The sequence below is a fragment of the Drosophila nasuta genome, unplaced genomic scaffold (assembly GCF_023558535.2).
Source record: "Drosophila nasuta strain 15112-1781.00 unplaced genomic scaffold, ASM2355853v1 ctg26_pilon, whole genome shotgun sequence".
In the NCBI taxonomy this organism is placed as follows: Eukaryota; Metazoa; Arthropoda; class Insecta; order Diptera; family Drosophilidae; genus Drosophila; species Drosophila nasuta.
The window spans coordinates 1-24,987 of NW_026869474.1; the positions used below are offsets into that span (position 1 = coordinate 1).

Sequence of the window (24,987 nt, forward strand, 5' to 3'; positions counted from 1 at the left end):
GGACAATATACCAGATTGTCAGCCAAAGCAACTAAGACCCCTAGTAAGTAAGCGTTTTTGCCCATACAAAAGTATTTCTTTAATAACTTCGACAATTTTTATCTGATCGCAAACCAAATTTTCAGGAATCATAACTACTATAGTAAATATTGTATATACGAAAACTCGCAACTCTAGCTTTAAAATTACGCTTGTTATTCGATTTTTGATTTTCGGGGCGAAAGTGGGCGTGGCAAAAATTTGAAACAAACTTGATCTGCGTGCAAACATAACAAATGCTGTCGAAAAAATTATAGCTCTATCTCTTATAGTCCCTGAGATCTAGGTGTTCATACGGACGGACGGACAGACGGACAGACGGACATGGCTATATCGTCTCGGCTGTTGACGCTGATCAAGAATATATATACTTTATAGGGTCGGAGATGCATCCTTCTACCTGTTACATACATTTCCTCTCGGCACAAAGTTATAATACCCTTCTACCCTATGGGTAGCGGGTATAAAACTATTTTGTTAATTAAATGTTAGATGTATAACAACTGTTTAGTGTTAGTATAAACTGGTAGGATATATGTATTGTGTTAGGAAAAATTAATTAGCGCCATCTGTGAGTGGGGCTTAGCAACATTGCAGAAAGATTTTCGCGATAGATGCATCTTAAGGTAGCGAATGACAAAGAATGGGAATATAAGAATACATCAAAGTTTAATGTCCTATTGACAAGTCATCTTTTATTCATTCGTGATGGGTTTCTCGCAAGTCACTTGTTAATTTTGTCTTGGCAATTGCGCTAACTATAGAAAACCAAAATTATTGTGAAATAAAGTGCGTCGATAGCCAAATAAACGACAAAAGTTAAACATCTAAATAAAAGTGCATAGTGCGGGAAAGTATTTCGTGCAACCCCCATTCCGGCCATCAGCCAACAGTGCAACAAGGCGGAGAGAAGATTTTGAGTTTATATGGTGCCGTCCAATAAGGCAGGGTAAATATTCTTCACCGCAGTTGTAAAAGCTTCATACATTAATTCTCTGATTTTCTCTAAAAATCAGACGGCACGCAGTGATAAATTTTTCTTTGATGTCGTGTAGGCGCCAAGTTAAGCCACCAAACAAATTTCACCCACGCCGCATCGTCACCCGGCAGCAAAACCTTGCACGAAAGCTTTGGAAGCTTTTGCACGATCGTTTTGAAAGCTACAGCGGATCAGCTGATAGCTGCAAGAGAGGCAAGCTCTGTGATCTGCCAGAAATTAGAGGAGCGATTTGCAGCGATACCTGCGCCGCCGCCACCTTAAAAATTCATTCGGGAGTTGTCCCTGAGAGGGCTATCAGGAGATCGCCAACATTACCACGGATGTTGTACATGTGTTAGTGACCGTGCGATCACCTGGACAAAAGCGGGTATATTATACTATGTAAATCCGTTGTAAATAAATTTCATTAGTTACAATAAGTTGTCCTACATATATCTTGCCCGTAAATACATTTGTTCTCTGTCAAGTTTTGCAATTTTAAATTTAAATTTATTTTGTTTACCAAAACAATGGAACATCTGGCATAGAAGCTCAGATCACCATGCTAGCATAAAGCTTTTGTCAAGGCTTTAAACTTTTGCTCCACAGCTGAATCAACAACAACAAAACAACACTGGAGAATGATGTAAGTGAGCCTTTCTTATACATAACTTTTTACATATTGTACGCAACAGAGCTTAGTTTCGATTGAATCTGTTGAATGCAAAGTTTATAGTCCGAAAGAAGTTTTTTTTTTCGCTGGCAGCTTAACTTCGTTGCACCTGATAAACCTTAAGTTTCTTAACGCTGAGTACTTGCGGTGGTCCATTGCCATACTATGATATAGACTCCTAATTAAATAGTTTTATATTTTATAAAAAAACTATCAGAAAATTAGCGATCCACATATAAAAATTGCAAGATGAAATATTCGCTATTTATTCCTATTATTCATATTTATTTTATTTATCTATTTATTTAGTTTTAAGTATTGTAGTAGGACGTGTGCCTACACACACATACATACATATACTTTAACTCGATGCTCTCTCGGCTATCCGAACTCTCTCTCTCTCGATATTGGCTCTCTTTATCTTTTCTCTCATTCTATTTCACATTCTATGTATTCTATGTATAACATAATTAAGCTGCGCGGTCAGTCTTGATCGAGCAGCAGAATAAATCGGACGCTAAGCTACAATTCGTGTTGTTTTATTAACTACCACAATTTCAGAAGTGGGATCGGCCATGAAAAAAAAAAAACATGAACACGTCTACATTTGACAAATACGCTACGGCCCAGTTAAAAAGTGGCTAACAGAGCTATGTTTGCCCACGACAGGCAGCAGAGCGAAATTAATAAAACGGTTGTTCGATGTTTCACCAGAGATGTTTAAAAAGTACCAGCAGGAAGCAACGATTTATTAAGTTTGGCCAATATTTTGTCTGGCCAAGAAAAGGAATTGCACAACAACAACGAGCGTCATGATCAGACTCAAAATGTTCGCGAAAATTCTGACAGAGGACCAGGATTTGTTAAACACCATTGAAAAGCTGCAAGAAGAATTACGTTTAAGCAAAGAGGAATTGCGAAATTCGCAGAACAACGTAGCTGCACATCAGATGTATACATCAGAAATAGACAACAACAACGGCGCCACACAGTTTTTGCACGCAGCTGCACAGCGTTCGGCGCCAGAAGTCGCGAATTTGGGCGACAACAACAACGACAGCAACGGGATCGAGACAACAACAACGGTGATATACAGTTTTTGCGCGCAGCTGCACAGCATTCGGTGCCAGAAGTCGCGAATTTGGGCGACAGCAACGACAACAACAACATCAGCAGTTCTGTATTTCAAGCTATGGGCAGCACTGGAAATGTAACGGGCAGTACTGGAGAAGAGAAGAATTGAGCTAAACGAAGTAAAATGTGGATCAGCGGTCTCGCTCGCACTCGGAAAGGAAGCTACGCTAGAGTTCGACGGAAAATCATGTGCACGCATTTGGGAGAAGATCGCTTCATCACAAGGCAACATCTGTTAGGAACACAGACTGTTAGGCAACAACTGTTAGGAACATAGATTATTAGGCAACATCTGTTAGGAACACTGATTGTTATGCAACAACTGTTAGGGACATCAACTGTTAGGAACATCAATTGTTAGGCAACAACTGTTAGGAACATAGACTGTCAGGCAACAACTTTAGGAACATAGACTGTCATGCAACAACTGTTAGGAACATAGATTATTATTCAACATCTGTTAGGAGCACAGACTGTTAACGATAACAGAGCGAATAATGAAACAAACTGTTAGGAAATAACACAACTGTTACGAGGTTGTTATGCTAAACCACAACTGTTACGAGATTGTTATGCTAAATCACAACTATTAGAGGATCAATTTATTAAGGGCGATAGATTAAATGAAAAAAAAAAAAAAAAAAACTTTTATGGAATTATTAGAATAAAATAGTTAAGAACAACAAAGATTTATCAAATTAGTAAACTCAGCAACATTCACAAAATTAGATTTGAAAATGGCTACTTCCATGTTTACATGGAAGAAACTTTTCGATGATTTAATCAGGCAAGAATTAAATAATAAGTAAAATGTATAAAAATATTTTACTGTACGAAATAATAGTAAAAGTATTAGTTAAGATTTATTTTTTATTCTTTGTAAAGTCAAGATCAGGAGATCTGGTTCGCAGGATGGCCGAGTTGTAGTAGGACGTGTGCCTACACACACATACATACATATACTTTAACTCGATGCTCTCTCGGCTATCCGAACTCTCTCTCGATATTGGCTCTCTTTATCTTTTCTCTCATTCTATTTCACATTCTATGTATTCTATGTATAACATAATTAAGCTACGCGGTCAGTCTTGATCGAGCAGCAGAATAAATCGGACGCTAAGCTACAATTCGTGTTGTTTTATTAACTACCACAGTATTTATGAAATAGTTATAATTTAGCTATAATATTTCCACATATGTATTTCTGTTGTTTTTCGATCATGTTTTCGTTGATTGATTTATTTGCGGTTTCTTTATGTATTTTATTTTAATTAAATTGTTTATAATGTTTATTATGTGCTAGTTGCTAGTAGAAAATATTCATGAAAATAGTGAGTATGGGTATATTCTAGAGGTTGATCTAGATTACCCTTACTCAATCCCCGATGAACACAATGATCTACCATTCTTTCCTGATAACAACCTACCATCAAGCACTTGCAAAACTCCAAAGTTGATAGCCGATCTCGCTGAAAAGAAGAATTATATCATATACTATAAAACATTAAAACAGTGTATGAGTCATGGCTTGGAATTAAAAAATTCACTCCATCCTTCAATTTAGGCAGAAAGCCTGGCTCAAGAAATATATATGATATAAACACTGAGCATAGGACCAGAGCCAAAAATAATTTTGAAAAAGATTTTTTTCAAATTATTGAACAATGCTGTTTATGGGAAAACCATGGAAAACAGTGAAAAAAAATGGATGTACGAATAATAACGGAGTGGGAGTATCCAATTGAAAATAGGAAGTCAGGGCGACCCAAATTATGTACTAGAGATTTAATATCGAAATCTAATTTTCACAGTGCATCAAAGTACAGTGAAACTATGTATGCAATTCAAATGAAGAGGTTACACAACATTTGTGATAAAACCAATTTATTTAGGACTTGTAGTGTTTGGGAAAGCACTGAAATTAAATTATATGAATACGGATTCATTCATTTACAAAATAAAAACAAATGATTTTATGCAGATATCCGGAATGATGTGGAGTTAAAGTTTGACACGTCCGAATATCCAGATGAATTGGCAGAGTTGTATAAGACTAAGAAATGTAATAAGAAACGATTGGGTTTCTTTAAGGATGAGTTGCATGGTAAACCAATGACTGAGTTTGTTGGTATACGCTCAAAAATGTATGCGTATAAATGTGAAAATTTCGATAACTCTGGCGAAATATGCATCAAAAAGGGGTAAAGGCATGTTGTTTGAGGGGCATTACATTTTCAAACTATTCAATTACTTTGTATACTGCAAAGCAAGAACGTGGTAGTATGAACATGTTTAGGTCGAGAAGGCATGAAATCAGTACAGTCGAAATAATAAAAAGTACATTAGATAGCAAGGATAACAAGCGAATAATAGAAAAAGATAGGAATTCAACTATAGCAAGAAGCAAAAGACCACACAATCCCCACGTCGTATAGACCTATAAGCCTACTTTCATGCTTATCTAAACTCTTTGAAAAATGCGTTTTGATTTGGATAAACACATACCTAAGACTCCAGGAAGGAATCCCGTCACATCAATTTGGGTTTCGTGAAAAGCACGGAACAATTGAGCAGGTCAACCGGATAACATCAGAAATTCGGAACGCGTTCGAAAAACGAGAGTACTGTACTGCCATATTTTTAGATGTCTCTCAAGCATTTGACAGAGTCTGGCTAGAAGGTCTAATGTACAAGATCAAGACAATGCTCCCCAGCAACACCCATAAGCTTTTAGAGTCTTACCTTTACGACAGAAAATTTGTTGTGAGATGCAACTCTGCTATATCTGATGTTTTCACTGTTGGAGCTGGAGTTCCTCAAGGTAGTGTGCTAGGGCCAACACTATACGTCCTCTACACAGCAGACATCCCGACAAGCACACGAATAACAACATCTACGTTTGCTGATGATACAGCTATTCTTAGCCGCTCAAAATGCCCGAGGCAAGCAACTGCGCAGCTAGCTCTTCATATAATCGATGTTGAAAAATGGATATCAGATTGGCGAATTAGAGTGAACGCACAAAAATGCAAGCACGTTACATTCACCCTGAACAAGCAAAACTGTCCGCCGCTAACATTAAACAACACTCTACCCCGCAAGCAAACGAAGTGACATATCTAGGAGTACACCTCGACAGAAGACTCACATGGCGCCGGCACATTGAAGCCAAAAGAACACACCTAAAGCTAAAAGCCAGCAGCCTTCATTGGCTTATCAACGCTCGGTCTCCCCTCAGCCTTGAATATAAAGTCCTGCTGTATAACTCGGTACTAAAACCTATATGGATGTACGGCTCCCAATTATGGGGGAATGCCAGCAATAGTAATATTGACATAGTCCAGCGAGCTCAGTCGAAGATCTTGAGAACCATCACCGGGGCACCGTGGTACGTTCGCAACGAAAACATACAACGCGACTTAAACGTCCTACCAGTCAAAGAAGTGATCGCAGAACAGAAGGAAAAGTACTTTACCAAGCTACTCTTGCACCCTAACCACCTGGCGAGAGGTCTAACAAGGTTGAGCAACCAATCACGTCTTCGTCGTAATGACTTACCTACCCAGCGACCGATTTGAGGGACGCGCAACCAGAATGCAGTTTTAACACACTGTTAGCTAAATTTTAATGTTAAGATTCGTAAACTTATTGTTAGTCCTCAAAAAAAAAAAACTATAGCAAGAGCACATTATTTAGTAATTCCCTTTGAAATTGAGAGTTACATATCAATTCTAGAAGCAGAGTCAAGAGTTTGGCGCAGCCAAATCACACAGTAATCAAACTAATTTGAATAAAATAAATAAGCTTAAAAGAAAGTTGGATAATAATGAAAGTGCGATTGACATTTATGAAGGACAATTAGTATTACATTTCATGTTAATGGATGGGTTGAAAAAAGAAAAACTAGATGTTTAGAATAATAAAACAATACTTTATTCAAAATGAAAATGTAGAAATAAAACAAAGAAATGTTTTAAATCATGTGTTCGTATTAGTTATTTAAGAAAAATAAAAAATGTTAAATAACTTGAAATAAAATAAAAAGAAAAAAATACAAAACACAAAATTGTTTTCAATCTTATATTATTACAAAATTTCATTCTTATGGATCCAGCTGTCTATTGCTCTATTGCCATTCTTTTTAACACTTTTTCAACCAGATAAGTGTTAGGAAAACTTGTTTTTTTCAGTTCCTCTTTGTAATAGGCCGCTTGTCGTAGTTGAAATTGGCTAAGCTTCAAAAAGTATGCAACATTTTTCTTCTTTTTCTGCACTCATACATAATTATACCTATTATTTATTATATTATTTATTTATATGTTTATTGTCCTAGTTAATTTGTATTACTTAATTTGTGTTTTGTAGTCTGAGAAAATGGTACTCAATGTCTTGTCATGTTTTGTTCTGAGAAGCGGAGCTTTATTTACAAATGAGACTGAAAGCTCCAAAATAGCGCCATCTATTGGTGGACCACGATACATGCAAGCATGAATTGCTAGATCAGCTGATCGTGTTAAGTCCAGACCAAAATAGACAAGCGATTACCTTTTGAGTAGGATTAATTGTCAAATTTCGAAAAAAGGTTTTTGTTGTTGGTTTTGGATGGAAGAAAAATGGTTAGCAGGTTATGTGGAGAATTGCTTCCCACCAGGTGGTGTTTCTACTGCAAAACACCTGCGTCCGACAGCCTTGCGATCTCCGTTGGCTATTTGCTCCTCACTTGTGGTGGCATCGAGGCCGAGTATCTGCGTCACCCAGGAGGAAGGCGAACGGCAGCTTATTTTTTTGTTTGTTTGATTATTATTGTTAATTTACGTTATGTTGTTTAACTATGCATCTATAAGTGATAGTCCATCAATGTTGTAAGTGTAATATGATGTGGCGAGAAAGTTGAACCAACAACTTTTCTGGGTCCTTCATAATACAAGTGCCACTGTACTATTGTATAAAATAGAAATGGCAATCATTTAAGAAGGCATGTATGGCAACACCTATAGGCAAAATATCTTTGTAAAATTGTATTTAGTTATAAAATTTAATGTTTTTGTATTGCCTGAAAAGCATGTAAACCATACCTGCATACATTTGTATGTATGCATGTTTGTTTTGATCGACGCTACTGGTCATAGCAGTCAGCTTTCATGCAGGCGCAAAAGCTCGCAATTATTATTATTCCCCACAGATACACCACAGACAGGCACCAACACAAGGAAAGATCTTTCTGCGTGGGAGTCTCTAATGTATGTAAGTCTGTTTCACTCTAACTAATTAATAATACATGAGCTACAGCTAAAGCTTCCCTTTTGCTGGTGGTCCATCTGTCCATGGCGCTGCTACAGCTGTCTGCAGTCCCAGCGGTCAGTGACCTTGCGAGACTGGCAATAGCAAAACATTTCATTGAGTGACAGCCATCAGCTGATCCTCATTTTTACTTGCATCTAGTGATTGCCTATATTCGGTGTGATGGTCTAACATTGCATTTCTAAATGAACCAAAACTAGTTCAGTTTAGCTAATTTTTTTTCCTTCTCTTAATTTAATCAACATTTAAATGCTAAAATTTTTATTTATATTATAATTATGCTAGAACATATTTTATATTTATAGGTTAATTATTTTTAGTATTTATTTATTTATTTTTTCCTTTTTGGCCTTATTTAATTAATTCCGCCTCATACACACTTACTATGTTTGTCCGTTAATTTATTTATTTCTTTATTTTTCTTGTCATTTCGTTTGTAATGTTAAAATTCAAATCACTTTTCTTATATGTTAATAAATTAAGTATGTCCGCTTAATTGTTTACTTTTATTTGGAACCATGCCTAACCAAGCAGGAGTAGGTTAGCCGAACCACTGTCTTTTAGGGATCCTGCCAACTTTTTAGTTTTTGGCAACGAATGCAGGATCACGGTAGGGTGGGCGTCTGCACACAATAACAGCTGTGTTGCATGAGAGAGTGGCTCCGTCTTCTTTGTTAACCTACCTTCCTCTCCTTCCCTTTCTCTTCTCTTTCACTATTGTTTAATGTAACCTTCCCATTACACTCCTTCTTCTCTGTCTTCCCATATGTACGCGAGTTTTAAATGTATTATTATTATAAGTGGTGCGTCCTATTAGTTGGCCCTTTCCTTGAACCCCATGCTATCTGAGCAAAGCCCGGAGAAGCCAGCGCGTACGCCACGCTAATAAACACAACACCAGCACCCGACGAATATTACACTAGTGATTCGTTACAGATATAATTATAATTTAATAATATATTTTGGCCCAACGTGGGGCCTGTTTTTGGATAGAATCTAAACATGGCCTTTAAAATATTATATATGCTCTAGAATCAATAACATCTAGTGATTCAAGTCTTTTTGTTGTCCTTATACATATTTGTGTACTAGTTTAGTCTCTTTGTGTCTGTGTTGTTATCGAGAAAGTAATACCTCATAAGACCAGGGCAAAAGAACTTAATCAAGACGGTTGTGGTTGACGTTTTCGAAAATAATAGCTTCAACATGGCTTTATACTCAAACGATCAAACTGTCTACTGTCATTTATATGTGTAGAGCTTACTTTGAAAAGTTCGTGGACCAGATCTGCCTCTTGCGGTAAGCAAAACACCTAATGAAAACGATGGAAATAAATTAGTACTACAAAATTAATTCAGCAATGGACAACTAAATTGATTGACTGGGGTTGCATAGTCCCGTGGTGGCGCAAGTCAGCTTAATGTGTTTAGTATTGTTTATTGTCCGTCTTCATCAATCATAAAAGTTTACAATGTAATATTACTAATTAGGCGATCTATTATCGACCGAGTATGGGTTGCATGCGCTATTACGCTATACTTGGTTTTGAAATAATTGCTCTTAATGTTGGTATTATTAACATGAAGGAGCTATTTTCCCCAATTTATTTTCTTCCCTTTTAGTGGCTGTTAAGGCATTCACATTTCAATTAGTGTTTGAAACGGATCGTGGCTCAGAGCTGCTTTCTCGTCATACTAATTGAAGGTATGCTTATCTAGCAACTAGTCCTATCCATTCAGGTGGGTTAATAGGAAAATCTGAGGCTAACTTACACTCTGTGAAGTTTTGCATGGTTTCCAAATATCTTATGAATCGTGTTTGATTATCAGTTTTGTTAAAATTTGTATTTGTATTATTATTTATTTATCTATTTAATTGTTCAGTTATGTTTGTGTGTTAATTATTATTTGGTATTTGTTTATTTATTTATTTATTTCATTTTTCTCTTATTTATTTAAGTCTTTATTTATTTATATATTATTTTTCCCCATTATTATTATTTATTTATACAGTTGTTTGGCGTAGAAAAATTCTTTTCTTCATTAGCAGAAAGTATGAAGATTAGGTCTTACATATCATGCCAGGTCCAATAATTCAAGGTGAAACCATTTGTTGTGTTTGCACTCAGGAGGTCGAACATCCTGCTCAATTGTTAGCTACAAGGTGCAATCATTATTTTCACCACGCCTGCTTTAATAATCGCACTGACAATAGGAATTTGTGCCCAGTGTGTCGAACTGTGTTAATAAGATCTTCTATGAATCTTGCTGAAGAGTTGGAAGCGGCCAGTTCAAGCGCAACTATGATAACTAGAGGGCAAGCGAAAGCCACGGCGGCGGTCGCATCCGCAAATGCCAATGTAGGAAATTCTACTGGTAATGGTAGTAGGTCCAGCTCGCAGCCAAGGCAGCCGACTCCAATTCCACAAGCTCCACAACCGGTTGTAGTTCAGAGTCCAATAGCTCAGCCAGCGGCAAGTGCTGTTGGCCAAGAAATACAACAGGCAATGGCGGCTGCGATATCAGTAGCATTAGTACAGCAGACGCAGATACTATCGCAGGTGCTGGAGAATGGGTTTCAGAGAGTAGCCTCAGCAACAACTAGCTGTACATAATGAACAATTTCAATCCGTCCCTAGACCTTCTCCACCAAGTCCACAGCATCAAAGCTTTGAGGAGTTGTTTGGATTACCAAATCGGCTAGATACGAATCCGTTGGTAAATCCGAGAGCGCCGCAAGTTGGTGTCAACTCTTCGTCACAGGGTTCACAACTTAGTAATAGTTTGCGACCCGACAGAATTAGCCAGATTATTGCTAATTGAAGCTGCGTTACCTTGGTCATTCGTCTATGTCGATAGAAGATTTTCTTTATCGCGTAGAAGCATTGACTCGGCAAACCCTTGACGGAGACTTTGAGTTGCTAGCCAAATATGCGAGTAACTTGTTTGAGGGTAGAGGGAGTGAATTTTTCTGGAGGTACCACAAAAGTGTGACAGAAGTTCGTTGGGCAGACTTATGCAAGGCATTTGTTGGCGGGCGAACTAAATTTTCTACTGGGGCTTCGCCAGCGCATTTCCTACTGGGCATTTGTAATCGGTGATTCTCTTTTGTGCATTGGAATTTCACCGTTACGTTCGCTAGATGTAGCAATGCAGCTGCAAATTTCGGCAGCGTGATTTAATTTGAATTTGTATTTGAGCCCAAGCAGAGGCAAATAATTGTTAACAATAAAATAGGGATTTGAAGGTGTGCGCAGAGCACGAATGTAAGTAAAATTATGAAATTATAATGAAATGTAAATAATGTAATGAAAATAATAAAGATTTCAGCAAATATTGATCCACTACAAGTTGTAGTTTTCGAGTAGTGGATTGCTCGAAGTACGAGCAACGGCACACCAACCAAGGCGCGGATCCGGTGCCAACATTCTGAAATATTCTTGCTAAGACTCGAATATTCAGTCTTATTTTGGAATATCAGTCTGAATCTGGAATAATATCAGTTTTTGGAGATACACATATTGTGTGTGGAGCACTTTGAAAGTTTGCAATTTGGAGTCGTGACATAACCTCAACCACGACTATGGCAAATCGGGAGGAACACGTGCCTGGAAAAGAGATGACGAGTGATGGTCAGCAATTAGATGGAGCTGCTCCTCAAGATCCAATTGGACCTGCCAATGGTTTACATGAAGCCGTTAATGTGCAGGCAGCTGTCGCGGGTTTTGAGCGCAATGGAGCAGCAAATATAGGCCGCTCATCTTCGTCATATGGAATCAGCACATCGTCGAGTTCATCAACTCCTATCCAGCATAAACCGGCAAACACACAAATGTACTTTGATAGCTCAGGATATGGCACGGTGATCAACAAGCTCCATATGGATTCATCTCGTGGAGGATTGTCAATGCCATATCAAGCGAACACTGCAGCAGCGATGGGTGGTATAATCAATGGATTGCCACAGCCGGGATCAATGGATTGCCCAGTAATCTTCAACAACCGAATGACATGCACGCTGCTAATTCATTGGCTAGAGTGGGCCTTTGACGGCCGCTCAAATCAGTGCACGACATGTCATTAGCCGAGATCTACCTACTTTCACTGGAAAGCCTGACGAATGGCTGCTGTTCATTAGCAATTATGAGCAGTCGACGGAAAGATGTGGATTCAGTAACGAGGAAAATCTTATACGCTTACAGAAGTGTCTTAAGGGCCAGGCACTGGAAGCGGTACGCGGAAAATTGATGGTGCCAGATACAGTGCCGTATGCAATTGGAACATTGAGAATGCTGTACGGCCGACCAGAAATAGTACACGCCGCGTTACAAGGAAAATTGAGAGACGAGCCAGCGATAAAGGCAGATAATTTGACTCCGTCATTCGACTAGCCCTTGCTGTCCAAAATTACTGCGCAACTATGTCTGCATTGGTCTTCATGACTTTTGCATGATCCTGTCTTGTTGAACGAATTGGTCGCAAAGATGCCGAGCAGTATGAAGTTGGACTGGGGTCGACACCGATTGGCAAATCAAAGCGTCAACATGGCCACATTCGACAATTGGCTTTTCAATGTGGCAATGTGTGCCAGTATGGTAACTCCGTATGATGTCGGACGAACAACCTCAGCCAAAGCTTCAAAAGAAAGGTTGTTTGTGCACAGTGTTAGCGACAACAATGAGGAGACTCAACAGCGACAGCATCATGGAGAATCAGAGAAGACTACATGCCCAAAATGTGGAGGCACGCACCGACTGTCGGAATGTGTCGACTTTCGAGCATTGAACGTTAAACAGCGCTGGGAGTTTGTGAAATCGAAACGGCTATGTTTCTGTTGTTTCTGGCGGCATCTCGTACGAAACTGCGAAGCTAAAGAAACCTGTGGCGTCGATGGATGCAAATCAATTCACCACGTACTGCTGCATACCGCCGCAGGCAATGATGGCAGAAACAAGCTGACTGGGCAAACAGTGCCTCGATCTGCCAACAAGGAGGAGTCTTCAATCATGTTTCATGGAAAGACTGCGAGTAGCCCTCTCTTTCGCTATATCCCGATAACGATCCACGGCAAATCCAAATCTGTGAAAACATTTGCTTTGGCCGATGAAGGAGCTGCTTGTTCTTTAATTGAAAGATCCTTGTCTGACGAGCTCGAGCTAGAAGGACCGGCAACTCAATTGTGCCTGAAATGGACAGGTGATGTTTCTAAGGTTGAAAACAATTCGCAATCGTTGGACATCACTGTATCAACTACGAGTATGGAATCGCAGCGATACACTCTGAAAAGTGTGCGAACAGTGTCTGATCTCGACCTACCAGAGCAAAGCCTCGACCAGCAATTATTGGAGTCTCGGAGTCACCTCTGTACGTTGCCTATAGATCCCTATTCCAACGTACGAGCACGAATCATCATTGGACTCGACAACATTAAATGGACTATTCCGCTGGAGTTGCATGAAAGTGAAGACGACGATGTTATTGCAGCACGTTGCAGGCTTGGCTGGGCTGTTTACGGCCGCTCAGCAAAGAAATACTCATCGATTCCACGCCTGCTACATATTTGCCAATGTAGTGAGACTGGCAGTTTGGATGTTGCATTGAAAGAGTACTTTTCTTTGGAATCTCTGGGAATTGTCGCTACGATCAATCCATTACGATCCAAAGACGATGAGCGATCGATGCAAATCATGGAAGCAACGACAACGTTCTTGGCAGACGAGAAAAGGTGGCAAACTGGATTACTGTGGAGATTCGACAAAGTGGTCTTGCCTGACTCCTATGAAATGTGTCTTAAGCGACTAAAATGTCTTGAATCGAAAATGTCGAAAGATCCGCAGTTACGCAACTTCATGCTAACGACGATGAAAAACTATAAGGAAAAACGTTACATCAGACGCCTGGATGATAGTGAGTTGGCGCGTAAAGATATAACATGGTTTCTTCCTATCTTTACCGTCACCAACCCTAACAAGAAGAAGACACGTTTAGTGTGGACGCCGCAGCGAAGATCCAAGGAGTGTCTCTAAACGACTGCCTGCTAAAAGGTCCTGACACACTTGCATCATTGATGGGCATTCTAATACGCTTCAGAGAACGCCCAATTGCTATTTCGGGAGACATACGCGAAATGTTCCACCAAGTGAGGGTGCGACCAGAGGATCAGGCAGCTCAGAGATTCCTCTGGCGAGATGGAAACTCGCAACGGCCACCGGAGGTATACGTCATGCAAGTTATGACCTTTGGAGCATCGTGTTCACCTTCCTTGGCGAATTATGTTTTGAAACGCAATGCTCAACGATATGAAGCTGAATATCCCGAGGCCGTAAAAGCCATTTGCGGCAACACTTTCGTCGATGACTGGCTTCAGTCTGTGGACTCAGTAGCTGAGATGACAAAGCTGGCCCAGGCTGTAAAACTAATTCATGCTGGTGGAGGATTTGACATGCGACACTGGACATCCAATTCTCAAGCAGTGGTCTGTGCTCTTGAGAATAGATATGACATGTTGGACAAGCCAATTTGTTACCCAGATGTTGGTCCGAAAAGGTTCTGGGCATGTGGTGGCAACCTGGAGAAGATTGTCTAACGTTTATGGTGAAGCCAGATACGATCGCAAAGGCTCTGGATGGTCGGCCAACTAAACGCCGCGTCCTGAGCATGATTATGACCATATTCGACCCCCTTGGAATTGTTGGATTTTTCAACATACGCGCAAAAATCATTCTGCAAAATATATGGAGGAGTGGAGTCGGATGGGATGAGCCGCTCAAAGAAGAAGACGAGGCAGACTGGCGTCGTTGGTTGGATTTGGTGCCAACGTTAAACAATCTGCGTATAGCCCGATGTTTGAAAGGAGTTAGTGCAGCTAGATGTCTGGAAATGCATACATTTGTAGACGCAAGTGTTAATGCATACGCTGCCGTCGTATACATCCGAGCTGAAGTAGACGATCAAGTTCATTGCAGCCTTGTAGCGTCGAAAACAAGGGTTGCTCCATTGAAACCAATTTCGATACCTCGCATGGAACTCATGGCTGCTGTTTTGGGGCTGAGGTTGGCCAGATGTATCGAGTCTGAAATGTCAGTACACGTTGACAAGAAAGTATTCTGGACAGACTCTAGAGACGTTCTATTCTGGATACGTTCGGATGTTCGTAAGTTTCACCAATTTGTTGCACTCCGCATTGGCGAAATCTTAGAAGGATCAGATGTGAGTAACTGGAGATGGGTCCCGTCAGCGCAAAATGTGGCCGACGATGGTACCAAATGGACAAGAACGCCTGTCATTAACGAAGCGAATAGGTGGTTCAGAGGGCCTGAATTTCTATATTCGGATGACTCTCAGTGGCCGCAGATGAACATTGATGCGAGCCAACATAGCAATACTATTCTGCAACACGTCGAAGAGCAATTGGAAGTCATGTCACCTTTGAGCTGTATCTCACCAGACCCAGAAAGATTCAGCAAACTGGAGAGATTAAGAGCCGCACAGTTGCGAGTATTGATTTCTTGCGATCTATTGTCAAGAAGAGCATGGGATCGGAATTAAAGAAGTTACTATTACTTGAGCGGCCAATCGAGATGGATATCATTCTAATACGAGTGTGCCAGGAAACCGAGTATTTCAGCGAGATGAAATGCTTAAAACGGGAAGCAGTATTATGGATCGGAAGAGCAAGCTATTCAAATGCTCTCCGTACTTGGACGAAGTAAGCATACTGCGCGTCAAGGGAAGAATCGACCTAATAGAAGGAGTCGAAGTAAACCTAAAGCGACCCATAATCCTACCAAGAAGACATCGATTTACATTTCTGCTGGTTGAGTCGTATCATCGCCGGTACCATCATCTGTACGACGAGATCGTGGTCAATGAACTACGGCAAAGGTTCCTGATATTTGGTCTGAGAGCCTTGGTGAGAGAGGTTTCTCAAACTTGTCCAGCATGCCGGATGAGGCGCGCGCGTCCTAGGCCTCCAGAAATGGGAAGTCTACCGCGCGAGCGTTTGGCGCACCACATGGCGCCGTTCACCTATACAGGAGTGGATTACTTTGGGCCCATCGACATCATCGTTGGACGACGGCACGAGAAGCGCTGGGGTGTTCTGTTCACATGCCTCACAATTCGTGCCGTACACCTGATATCGCAACGTCACTGTCAACCGACTCTTTCTTTGTATTCTAAAGGCATTTATAGCGAGACGTGGTTGCCCGCGACGAATGATGTCCGATAATGGAACTAACTTTCGAGGTGCGAGTAGAGTGTTAAAAGATGAAGTGGAGCGTATATCGACCAGGGATGTGGAGACCAAATACCCAGAAATGGAGTTCATGTTCATTCCGCCAGGCTCACCGCACATGGGCGGTGCATGGGAAAGATTGGTACGCTCAACAAAGTCCATTCTAACGGAGATCTTGCCGCCTGGTGGATTGCGAGAAGAAGTGCTTCGTGCTGCGTTGGCTGATGTGGAGGGTATTCTCAACTCACGCCCACTCACATATGTACCACTGGAATCGGCAGACTCAGAAGCGCTTACACCGAACCATTTCCTCTTGGGCCACTCTAGTGGAATTCGTGAACGAGACAGCGAAATACAAAATGGTAACAAGCTTGCCAAAGGATTCAGAATTTCGAGCCAGTTAGCCGATCAGTTCTGGAAAAGATGGATTCGAGAATATCTACCAACGCTTACGCGTCGTACCAAATGGTTCCAACCGCCGCCAGATTCGATCGCCGTGAATGACATTGTTGTTATCGCAGATGAGAATGGCAAACGAAACAGCTGGCCCAAAGGAGTTGTGGTAGATGTTCACCGATCGAGAGACGGTCAGGTACGGAGTGCCGTAGTGCGCACTCCAGAAGGTATTGTGACTCGCCCCGCCGTAAAGCTAGCCAAATTAGATTTGAAAATTGGTAATACACAACGCGAATGCTAGTGAATTACGGGTGGGGAATGTTGGCGGGCGAACTAAATTTTCTACTGGGCTTCGCCAGCGCATTTCCTACTGGGCATTTGTAATCGGTGATTCTCTTTGTGCATTGGAATTTCACCGTTACGTTCGCTAGATGTAGCAATGCAGCTGCAAATTTCGGCAGCGTGATTTAATTTGAATTTGTATTTGAGCCCAAGCAGAGGCAAATAATTGTTAACAATAAAATAGGGATTTGAAGGTGTGCGCAGAGCACGAATGTAAGTAAAATTATGAAATTATAATGAAATGTAAATAATGTAATGAAAATAATAAAGATTTCAGCAAATATTGATCCACTACAAGTTGTAGTTTTCGAGTAGTGGATTGCTCGAAGTACGAGCAACGGCACACCAACCAAGGCACGGATCCGGTGCCAACACATTGAAAAATCAGTTTACAGATGGCAGAACTGATTTGGAGATTCGAACAGCTATTTCGCAACGAAAGCAGAAAGCCAACGAATCGTTCGATCAGTTCTACGAAGCCATTATGGCATTAGTAGATCGTTTGAACAGCCCAATGAGTGAGCAGTCCATACTGGAGGTCTTGCGAGCCAATTTGCTCTCGGATATTCAGCACGAATTATTGTATGTGCCAATATTCAGCGTTGAGCAGTTGCGTCACACTGTTCGTACGCGAGAGAGGTTTTAAAACCATTTCAATGCCATCATCAATTCCAAGAGGTTTACCGAGACGGCATGTAAGTGAAGTCACGGTGCAAGCCACAATGGATGAAGAGGATGATGTTGAAGATCCAGAAAATCTGGAGGTGGATGCTCTAACACTTTCTTGTTGGAATTGTGGGAAGAGTGGACATCGATACCAAGATTGTGTAGCAGAACGTAAAGTGTTTTGTTACGGTTGTTGTAAACGTGACACGTATCGACCCAGTTGCACGAAGTGTGCAATTCCAAAAACCCGTATGGGCGTGCACCATTGACAAGTGCACGCAAACTAGTCTCGAAGGGTACCAACACGGAGTAAAAAGAAGATATAAATGTATCGAAAATAATACCAGAAGTTCAAGTAAACCCAGCTAGATCCAATATTTCAGATTTAGATAATGTTTGTAGTTCTTGTATTCGTAATAAGCAGAGGAAGGGAACTATATACGAATTAAAAATGAGGAAAAAAGAGCATTGTTAGCGTCAATAGTAGACATCGCGGATGATCTTCGTCCTTATGCCCAAGTCAATATACTGGCGCTAGTATTAACTGCATTGGTGGGAAGTTAGCAGAAGAAATATTAACTAATAATACCGAATATACGCGGTTGTCATCAGCTGTAAAACTGCTGATGGAAATAGGCAACGAATTTGTGGCAAGTTGGTTATTCCTGACCAGTTTAAGGGCAAGACACATTCACAACGATTTTATATCGTACCGACTTTGTCGCAAGACTTGTATTTAGGAATAGAGTTTTGGAGACATTTCGAGCTATTGCCAATGTTTTAATGCACCAGGCTCACACTAACAGCATTGCCTCAATTACATTCAATGATCCGCAGCAACTCGAGTTGACATCTGCGCAAAAACGGAACTTATCACTGTTATCAACCAGTTCCCTTCATTTGCAGAAAAGGGGTTAGAAAGACCAATTGGCTAACACACGATATTGAGGTGACGGACTGCAAATCCATAAAGCAGCGGCATTATGCAGTGCCACCAGCGGTGGAAAAGTTGATGTACCACGAACTCGATCGAATGTTAGCGTTAGGAGTAATTGAAGAGTCCGATAGCCCTTGGTCAGCACCCGTGGTGTTGGTTCAAAACCTGGGAAAGTTCGTCTTTGTTTGATAGTCGTAAAGTGAATGAGGTGACCATTAAGAACGCTTATCCGATGCCGTTAATAGATGGACTATTAAGTCGATTGCCAAAAGCTGAATTTATATCAAGCATTGACTTGAAAGATGCGTACTGGCAAATTCCATTGTCACCCAATGCCCGACAGAAGACGGCGTTTACTGTCCCTGGTAGACCATTATACCAATATACGGTCATGCCCTTCGGCCTTACGTATGCGCCACAAACAATGACCAAACTTATGGACAAAGTCATTCCACCGGAATTGCGAAATGAAATTTTCGTATATTTGGATGACTTGTTGGTAATTTCCGACACGTTTGAAAAGCATTTAGTAGTCCTTAAACAACTGGCAGATCGTCTAACACTGGCAGGTCTCACCATCAATGTTGAGAAGAGCAAATTTTGCTTGCGAGAGGTGAAGTACTTGGGGCATGTCATAGGTCAAGGTACGATACAGACTGACCCTGACAAGGTAACAGCCATCCAAGAGTTTCCCGTGCCGAAATCGATAAAGCAAGTGCGACGATTTTGGGAACAACAGGCTGGTATCACAAGTTTATTCATAACTATGCTGGTATTGCGGCTCCGATATCTGATACGTTAAAGCAGAAGCGCAAGTTTGTGTGGTCGGATGAAGCGCAGAAGGCATTTGAATTACTTAAAGATCTGATGTGTAAAGAACCAGTGCTGCATAGTCCAGATTTCTCCAAACCCTTTGCAATCCATTGTGATGCAAGTCACACAGGTGTTGGAGGGTGCTGATGCAAAAAGATAGCGAAAGTAATGATGTACCAATTGCGTTTATGTCACGAAAATTGAATAAGTGCCAACGCAACTATTCGGTTACGGATAAGGAGTGTTTAGCAGCTGTAATGTGCGTAAAGAAATTTCGTGCGTATGTAGAGGGTCACGAGTTTTCGATCCACACTGACCATGCATCATTAAAATGGTTAATGTCGCAAGCTGATTTAAGCTCGAGGTTGGCAAGGTGGGCACTTAAGTTGCAAGCCTCTCGTTTAAGATCGTGCATAGGAAAGGCAGTCAGAACATTGTACCTGATGCTCTTTCTCGCACTTACACCGAGGACTTATCTTCGCTAAGTGTTGATAAGGTAGTGGATACTACCTCAATTCATTTCAAGTCGGCAGAGTATGTAGAGCTAAAAGAGAAAGTTAAGGCCCAGCTATCTCAAATGCCTGACTTAAAGATAGTAGACCAAATCATTTACCGTCGTTCCGAACATGTGTCGGCAGAACAAGTTGCTGATGACTTATGTTGGAAAGTTTGGATTCCAAAAGAACTCATCGCTGAGGTGCTAAGAGAATGTCATACTTCTCCACTCTCCGCACATAATGGAATCACCAAAACCTTAGAACGTGCGAGGCGATTTTACTATTGGCCGAATATGCTAAGTGACATAAATGCTTTTGTCAGCAATTGTGATATCTGCAAAGTCACAAAGCATTCAAATCAGCCATTGCGACCGCCTTTAAGCCATAATGAAGAAACTTGTAGAATTTTTCAAAAACTATATGTGGACTTTTAGGGCCTTATCCGCGTAGTCGTTCTGGCCATATTGGGATTTTTGTTGTGGTAGATCATCTGTCTAAGTATCCATTTTGCACCCCGTGAAAAATTCACAGCGGAGGCTGTAGTGCGGTTCTTAGAAGAGAACATATTTCATTGTTTCGGTGTCCCAGAGGTTGTTGTATCTGATAATGGAGTTCAATTCAAGTCGGATAAATTCAATGAATTGCTCCAAAAATACGAGGTACACCATCGGTATACGGCTGTTTACGCGCCGCAAGCGAATGCTTCAGAGCGTGTCAATCGATCAGTGCTTGCTGCTATTAAGGCGTATATTAAGCCTGATCAGACAGATTGGGATGAGTCGCTGAGCTTTATTGCTTGTGCGCTTCGATCCGCGACACATTCGACCGTGCGATCAAGTCCGTATCGAGTGACCTTTGGGCAAACATATGGTTACCAATGCGAAAACTTATGCGCTTCTGAGAAGCTTGGATCAACTGGAAGACAGAACTACTCAATTTAGTAGAGACGACTCAATTGAACTTATTCGTGCGGCTGCAAGGACTGGTATACTACAACAGCAGATACGCAACGAAAAAGTTTATAATACACGTAGTCGAGAGGTCAACTTCACTGTAGGGCAGGAAGTGTATAGACGGAACTTCCAACAAAGCAATTTTGTGAAAGGTTTCAGTGCTAAATTAGCTCCAACGTTTGTAAAATCGCGAGTCAGACGCAAGTTAGGTTCCGCATATTATGAGTTGGAGGATTTACAAGGCAAGTTCATAGGCAAATTCCATGCGAAGGACATTAAGCAATAAGCGCTTGTCTTCGCATAATGACTATTAAGCTACCTCAAGCGGGTATCCCACTTTGTCGTTACAACGACTAAGTGTGATTTTACCAGGGGATGTGTAATAGGCCGCTTGTCGTATCTGAAATTGACTAAGCCTAAAAGTATGCAAAATTTTTTCTTCTTTTTCTGCACTCATACATAATTATACCTATTATTTATTATATTATTTATTTATATGTTTATTGTCCTAGTTAATTTGTATTATTTAATTTGTTTTGTAGTCTGAGAAAATGGTACTCAATGTCTTGTCATGTTTTGTTCTGAGAAGCGGAGCTTTATTTACAAATGAGACTGAAAGCTCCAAAAATAGCGCCATCTATTGGTGGACCATGATACATGCAAGCATAAATTGCTAGATCAGCTGATGGTGTTAAGTCCAGGCCAAAATAGACAAGCGATTACCTTTTGAGTAGGATTAATTGTCAAATTTCCGAAAAAAGGTTTTTGTTGTTGGTTTTGGCTGGAAGAAAAATGGTTAGCAGGTTATGTGCAGAACCTAAGTAAAAAAATAGTGGAAAAGTGCATGTGCTTTAATAGAAAAAAAGTACATCAGTGAAGTGGTTGGTGTAGTAAGATGCTTAAAACGTACTTGTGAGTATACAAAGATACTTCATTGTATAATTGTTATACTGAGTCGTTAATCTGGTCATCTTCTTTTTTTACAAAAGTGCACCTTGCCGTCCACTTGTAGCTGTTTGTCCACTAGAGGAATTTGCCAACTGGCGTAAATAAACCAAGTGCCGTTTTCAGATTAGGGTAAATATTTGTTATACGTATATTTATTTTTGTTGTTGTTCTAAGTTTAGTTTTGTCTATATATTTTTAGTTTCGGCACCCAGTTATAATTTAAAACCCAGTATTAATTTATATAACACCCGGTATAAAGCTGAATATACTGACCCAGTCACAATGTATATAAAACCCATTGTGTAAATTATAATAACCCAGTGGTAGAATTTTAAATTAATTTACAATGAAACTACAACACACACAACTGCTTGATTAACGGCCAACCACCAAAAGCTCCAAGTCGCAGCTGTGCTGGACACATCAGCTGTCTGAGCAACGCAAACATATGAGCTGTTGCTAGCTGCAGACGCTCATTGAGCACAGGAGTATTGCTTCCCAGCAGGTGGTGTTTCTACTGCAAAACACCTGCGTCCGGCAGCCTTGCGATCTCCGTTGGCTATTTGCTCCGCACTTGTGGTGGCATCGAGGCCGAGTATCTGCGTCACCCAGGAGGAAGGCGAACGGCAGCTTATTTTTTTGTTTGTTTGTTTATTATTGTTAATTTACGTTATGTTGTTTAACTATGCATCTATAAGTGATAGTCCATCAATGTTGTAAGTATAATATGATGTGGCGAGAAAGTTAAACCAACAACTTTTCTGGGTCCTTCATAATACAAGTACCACTGTACTATTGTATAAAATAGAAATGGCAATCATTTAAGAAGGCATGTATGGCAACACCTATAGGCAAAATATCTTTGTAAAATTGTATTTAGTTATAAAATTTAATGTTTTTGTATTGCCTGAAAAGCATGTAAAACCATACCTGCATACATTTGTATGTATGCATGTTTGTTTTGATCGACGCTACTGGTCATAGCAGTCAGCTTTCATGCAGGCGCAAAAGCTCGCAATTATTATTATTCCCCACAGATACACCACAGACAGGCACCAACACAAAGAAAGATCTTTCTGCGTGGGAGTCTCTAATGTATGTAAGTCTGTTTCACTCTAACTAATTAATAATACATGAGCTACAGCTAAAGCTTCCCTTTTGCTGGTGGTCCATCTGTCCATAGCGCTGCTACAGCTGTCTGCAGTCCCAGCGGTCAGTGACCTTGCGAGACTGGCAATAGCAAAACATTTCATTGAGTGACAGCCATCAGCTGATCCTCATTTTACTTGCATCTAGTGATTGCCTATATTCGGTGTGATGGTCTAACATTGCATTTCTAAATGAACCAAAACTAGTTCAGTTTAGCTAATTTTTTTTTTCCTTCTCTTAATTTAATCAACATTTAAATGCTAAAATTTTTATTTATATTATAATTATGCTAGAACATATTTTATATTTATAGGTTAATTATTTTTAGTATTTATTTATTTATTTTTCCTTTTTGGCCTTATTTAATTAATTCCGCCTCATACACACTTACTATGTTTGTCCGTTAATTTATTTATTTCTTTATTTTTCTTGTCATTTCGTTTGTAATGTTAAAATTCAAATCACTTTCTTATATGTTAATAAATTAAGTATGTCCGCTTAATTGTTTACTTTTATTTGGAACCAAGCAGGAGTAGGTTAGCCGAACCACTGTCTTTTAGGGATCCTGCCAACTTTTTAGTTTTTGGCAACGAATGCAGGATCACGGTATGGTGGGCGTCTGCACACAATAACAGCTGTGTTGCATGAGAGAGTGGCTCCGTCTTCTTTGTTAACCTACCTTCCTCTCCTTCCTTTCTCTTCTCTTTCACTATTGTTTAATGTAACCTTCCCATTACACTCCTTCTTCTCTGTCTTCCCATATGTACGCGAGTTTTAAATGTATTATTATTATAAGTGGTGCGTCCTATTAGTTGGCCCTTTCCTTGAACCCCATGCTATCTGAGCAAAGCCCGGAGAAGCCAGCGCGTACGCCACGCTAATAAACCCAACACCAGCACCCGACGAATATTACACTAGTGATTCGTTACATCTTTGTAGAAACCACCTTGAATTGAATTCCCATTGAAGTCTTGTAGTAAGTATGTTGTTGGGTAACTATTTTTTACTTTGCTTATTTTAAAATTTCAGTTGTCCAATTAGGAGGTATAGCCTTTTTTCAAATACGTGTTTGTACTTGCTGATGCGCACATAATCACCCATTTTCAATTTGCTACCCGTAAACATTTTAATGTTGTTGTAGACAGTATTCAAAATATGTTTCTCATTATTAGTGTTAACATTATTGTTGTATTGTTGTAAACGGAAATTACTGTTTTGAATATATCAATCCACTTGTATGTCCCATTGAAACTGAATTCACGCCACATTAGGTCTTTTAATGACCTATAAAATCGTTCAACAATTGACGCGTTTAGACTACTAAATATTGAATAGTGGTTGATACCATATCGTTTCTGTAAGATGTGTTAGCTGAAAAGTTTAATTTTGTCTGCCACCGGTTCTTGATACCAGTAACAATTTCGTTGCCGCAATCTGTACTTGAAACAAATTGAGCTCGGAGAAGTGAATACCACGAATGTTCGTTGAGTACTAATTTTATTGTGGAATATGCAGGGTTTATATATACAATATCTTAAGAACTAATGTTTGTTTAGGTCAAAATCTTATCTGTTTATAGTTTACAATGGGTAGCCTGATAATCAATAGTTATCTCATAGTTTAATAGTCTGAACAGTTATAAAATAGGATAACCTTATCTTATATCGCTTAAGTTTATGACGCATGCAGGTCAAATCATCCGTGCTGACAGATGGTGTGAAGTCGTAAGTGCGCAGCGGTGCCTGTTTGTATAGGACTATCTGTTATCTATCTGCAGCGCACGATTTTCTGCTTGTCTCGAAATCGTACATCCTCCCGGCCGTTGAACGCAGTTTCAACCATCATCGATGTTAATGGTGAACGGCGGACTCGAAGTCGTATCAGTTTTCCTCATTGCCACCGCTGGTATCTGGACTTGCTGTGGT

At 40.2% G+C, this 24,987-nt stretch overlaps 2 protein-coding genes across 2 annotated transcripts; both read left to right on the forward strand.

Moving 5' to 3' along the window:
- The first annotated feature begins 12,609 nt into the window (after nucleotides 1-12,609).
- LOC132797827 (uncharacterized) lies at nucleotides 12,610-14,711 on the forward strand. Its single transcript, XM_060809600.1, has 2 exons — nucleotides 12,610-14,032; nucleotides 14,098-14,711. The coding sequence occupies exons 1-2, from the start codon at nucleotides 12,610-12,612 to the stop codon at nucleotides 14,709-14,711; spliced, it is 2,037 nt and encodes a 678-aa protein (XP_060665583.1).
- A 1,050-nt stretch (nucleotides 14,712-15,761) lies between these two features.
- LOC132797828 (uncharacterized) lies at nucleotides 15,762-17,058 on the forward strand. Its single transcript, XM_060809601.1, has 2 exons — nucleotides 15,762-16,253; nucleotides 16,309-17,058. The coding sequence occupies exons 1-2, from the start codon at nucleotides 15,762-15,764 to the stop codon at nucleotides 17,056-17,058; spliced, it is 1,242 nt and encodes a 413-aa protein (XP_060665584.1).
- Nucleotides 17,059-24,987: the final 7,929 nt, after the last annotated feature.